This window comes from Marmota marmota, unplaced genomic scaffold (genome assembly GCF_001458135.2).
Source record: "Marmota marmota marmota unplaced genomic scaffold, marMar, whole genome shotgun sequence".
NCBI lineage: Eukaryota > Metazoa > Chordata > Mammalia > Rodentia > Sciuridae > Marmota > Marmota marmota.
This window is the reverse complement of record NW_026000026.1, coordinates 71,648,567-71,650,763: the sequence shown is the minus strand read 5'-3', so window position 1 is coordinate 71,650,763 and position 2,197 is coordinate 71,648,567. Positions and strand designations below refer to the sequence as shown.

Sequence of the window (2,197 nt, the reverse complement as noted above, 5' to 3'; positions counted from 1 at the left end):
TTTTCCCCAAAGCAAATGTTAGAGTCAGGTTATACTAAGATTTTTAATCTAAAGAAAGCCCTATTCAAATTTAGGATGATAAGACAGTGCACTAATTGTATTCTGCAACCCCCAGTTTCTCCTTATTCCTCTCAAATGCAAGATCAAGGATCATTAGTACACATAGGGAAATTCCTGTACTTTAACACCAAGACCAGAGGTTAAAATAATTGGTCACAAGGGATAAACCTACCTTAGAACAGTAATAGAAGAAACACTCTGAGCACTATAAACAATGGTCATCACAGGACAGTACTATATCAAGTCATTGTCAATAGAAAACTCTGCGTATGTGTTTGTGTGTGCATGCGCACACACGCGTGTGTTGTTTTCCCTGGAGTGTGTGGTATGTGTGTGTTGTTTTCCCTAGAGCCCAGAAGATGATACCTACAATCCTAGATTGCTTAGACCTAAAAATGCGTACACGTAAGAGTTAAAAGAAGTGAAAGAATTGATCACTTATTTCCCTTACTGCAAAAGAAAAGGTGTCCGTAGGGTGCCTCACCTTCTCCCAGCCTAAAAAATCTCAAGAGTTCAGCTATCCAGCTATTCCGAAGCTCAGAGATGCACTGGAACTTCCTTTTCCTGTCTAACTTCACAAAACGTCCCAGGAGCAAGAGTCACGTGATTTTTCGGGGTTAAAAGCTGAGAGTTACTTAATACCTATCTCAAACTAGAGAAAGAAAATAAGAGCTCCACTTAAAATACGCAGGCAAGGCATACGTAAGGTAGGAGGTAAATAAATGTACACCTCAACTTTGAGAGGCCAACAACAGAAATGCTCTTTGGGCTAGTTAGCTGTGTCCCTCAGTACCAAGGGCAGGGACTCTGGCAAGACCCCGCCCTCCCCCATCTCCAAAGCGGGGTGGGCGGGAGGTAGCCTGAGGAGCCCTTGTTCCCGCGCGAAGCTCAGAGACCAAAGGACTCCCTATTGTGGGTTTACGGACGCTGACGGGAACCCGTCCCGCTCCAGCCACGAGCTGAAGAGTAAGCCGAAAGCTCCCGAGGCCCGCATGGCTGCTACCGCCGCCAGGGAACAGACCGCTGTCAGAGAACGGCTGCACCCGGGAAACCGGAGGGTGGCCCCAAAGAAAATTCATGCCTCACGCTGTGTGGGAGGCGGGGGTCCTGGAGCCGTACCTCAGACACTTCGTCCTCATCGCTGCCAGAGGCACCACCTCCACCTCCGGTCCTCAGCACGGCAGCCGCCAACTTGAAATCCAGCGCCGCGTCCCCTCCGCCCGCAGCGCTGCCGCCGCCACCGACTCCCGGCGCGGGCCCGGCCTCCCCAAAGAGCCTCACGGTGCGGATCCCCAGTCCGACCCCTCCCGGCGGAGGCGGCTCCGAGGCCCCGGCTGGGGCGGATCGCGGAGCCACAGAGTCCAGGTCCTCCTCAAAGGAGGTGCCGCCGCCTCCGCCGTCGGTCAGCATGGTTCGCACGCGGAGCCGGAGACGCTGCCGAGTCACTCGCGGCCACCGCCGCCGCTGATCCCGGGAAGGAGAGGAGCAGCAGGAGGAAGAAGCGTCTCCTTCCCCCCTGTCCCAGCAGCGCCACTAACTTCTCACTGCCTAACCTGCTGCCTCCCGCCCCCTCAACCCGCCACTGGCTGCAGCTCTCCGGCGGCTGCAGATCATTGGCCAAGGTGACCTGTCGCTCAGGCTCTCCGTCACGCGCTGCTCGCTGGCTCGCGGCCCTCAAGCTGCGTTGACCCGCGCAGGCCTAGGCGGTTGCGAACACCCGCCTCTCACTCCTCACGAGCCGACTTCCGGTCCTTTTCTGTGTCTATTGGCCAGCCTCTCTGACTGTAGCGTCACGACCTTAAAGTGGATTAGTTAGCCTTGTGGTCAGTCATAGTGACCCCTAACAATGGGAAACTCCATTGGCGCCATAAAGTGTCGGTCACTTTGTCACAGGACGTCGCGTGGTACAATTGGCCGGTGAGGGTACTATTCATCCCGCCTCCATCTGAGGTGACGGGAAAGGGCTGGGGAATTTCCACTTCTGAATAAAATGAGGGCTTGAAGTGACGACTCGCAAGAATTAATAAAATTTGGAGTAGACCTAACCCTGCGCTTGGTGAAGCTCGAATGCCAAGGATGCAAGAGGCGCAGAGGTAACGCAGCTTCCACCTGTCGCTCTCCGCCGGGTGCCGAGAGT

At 54.6% G+C, this 2,197-nt stretch overlaps 1 protein-coding gene across 1 annotated transcript; it reads right to left on the bottom strand.

The window, feature by feature from the left end:
* LOC125619101 (ankyrin repeat and KH domain-containing protein 1-like) lies at positions 1–1,686 on the bottom strand. The gene has a single exon (XM_048811654.1). The coding sequence runs from the start codon at positions 1,468–1,470 to the stop codon at positions 1,087–1,089; it is 384 nt and encodes a 127-aa protein (XP_048667611.1). The 5' UTR covers positions 1,471–1,686; the 3' UTR covers positions 1–1,086.
* Between the last annotated feature and the right edge of the window lie 511 nt (positions 1,687–2,197).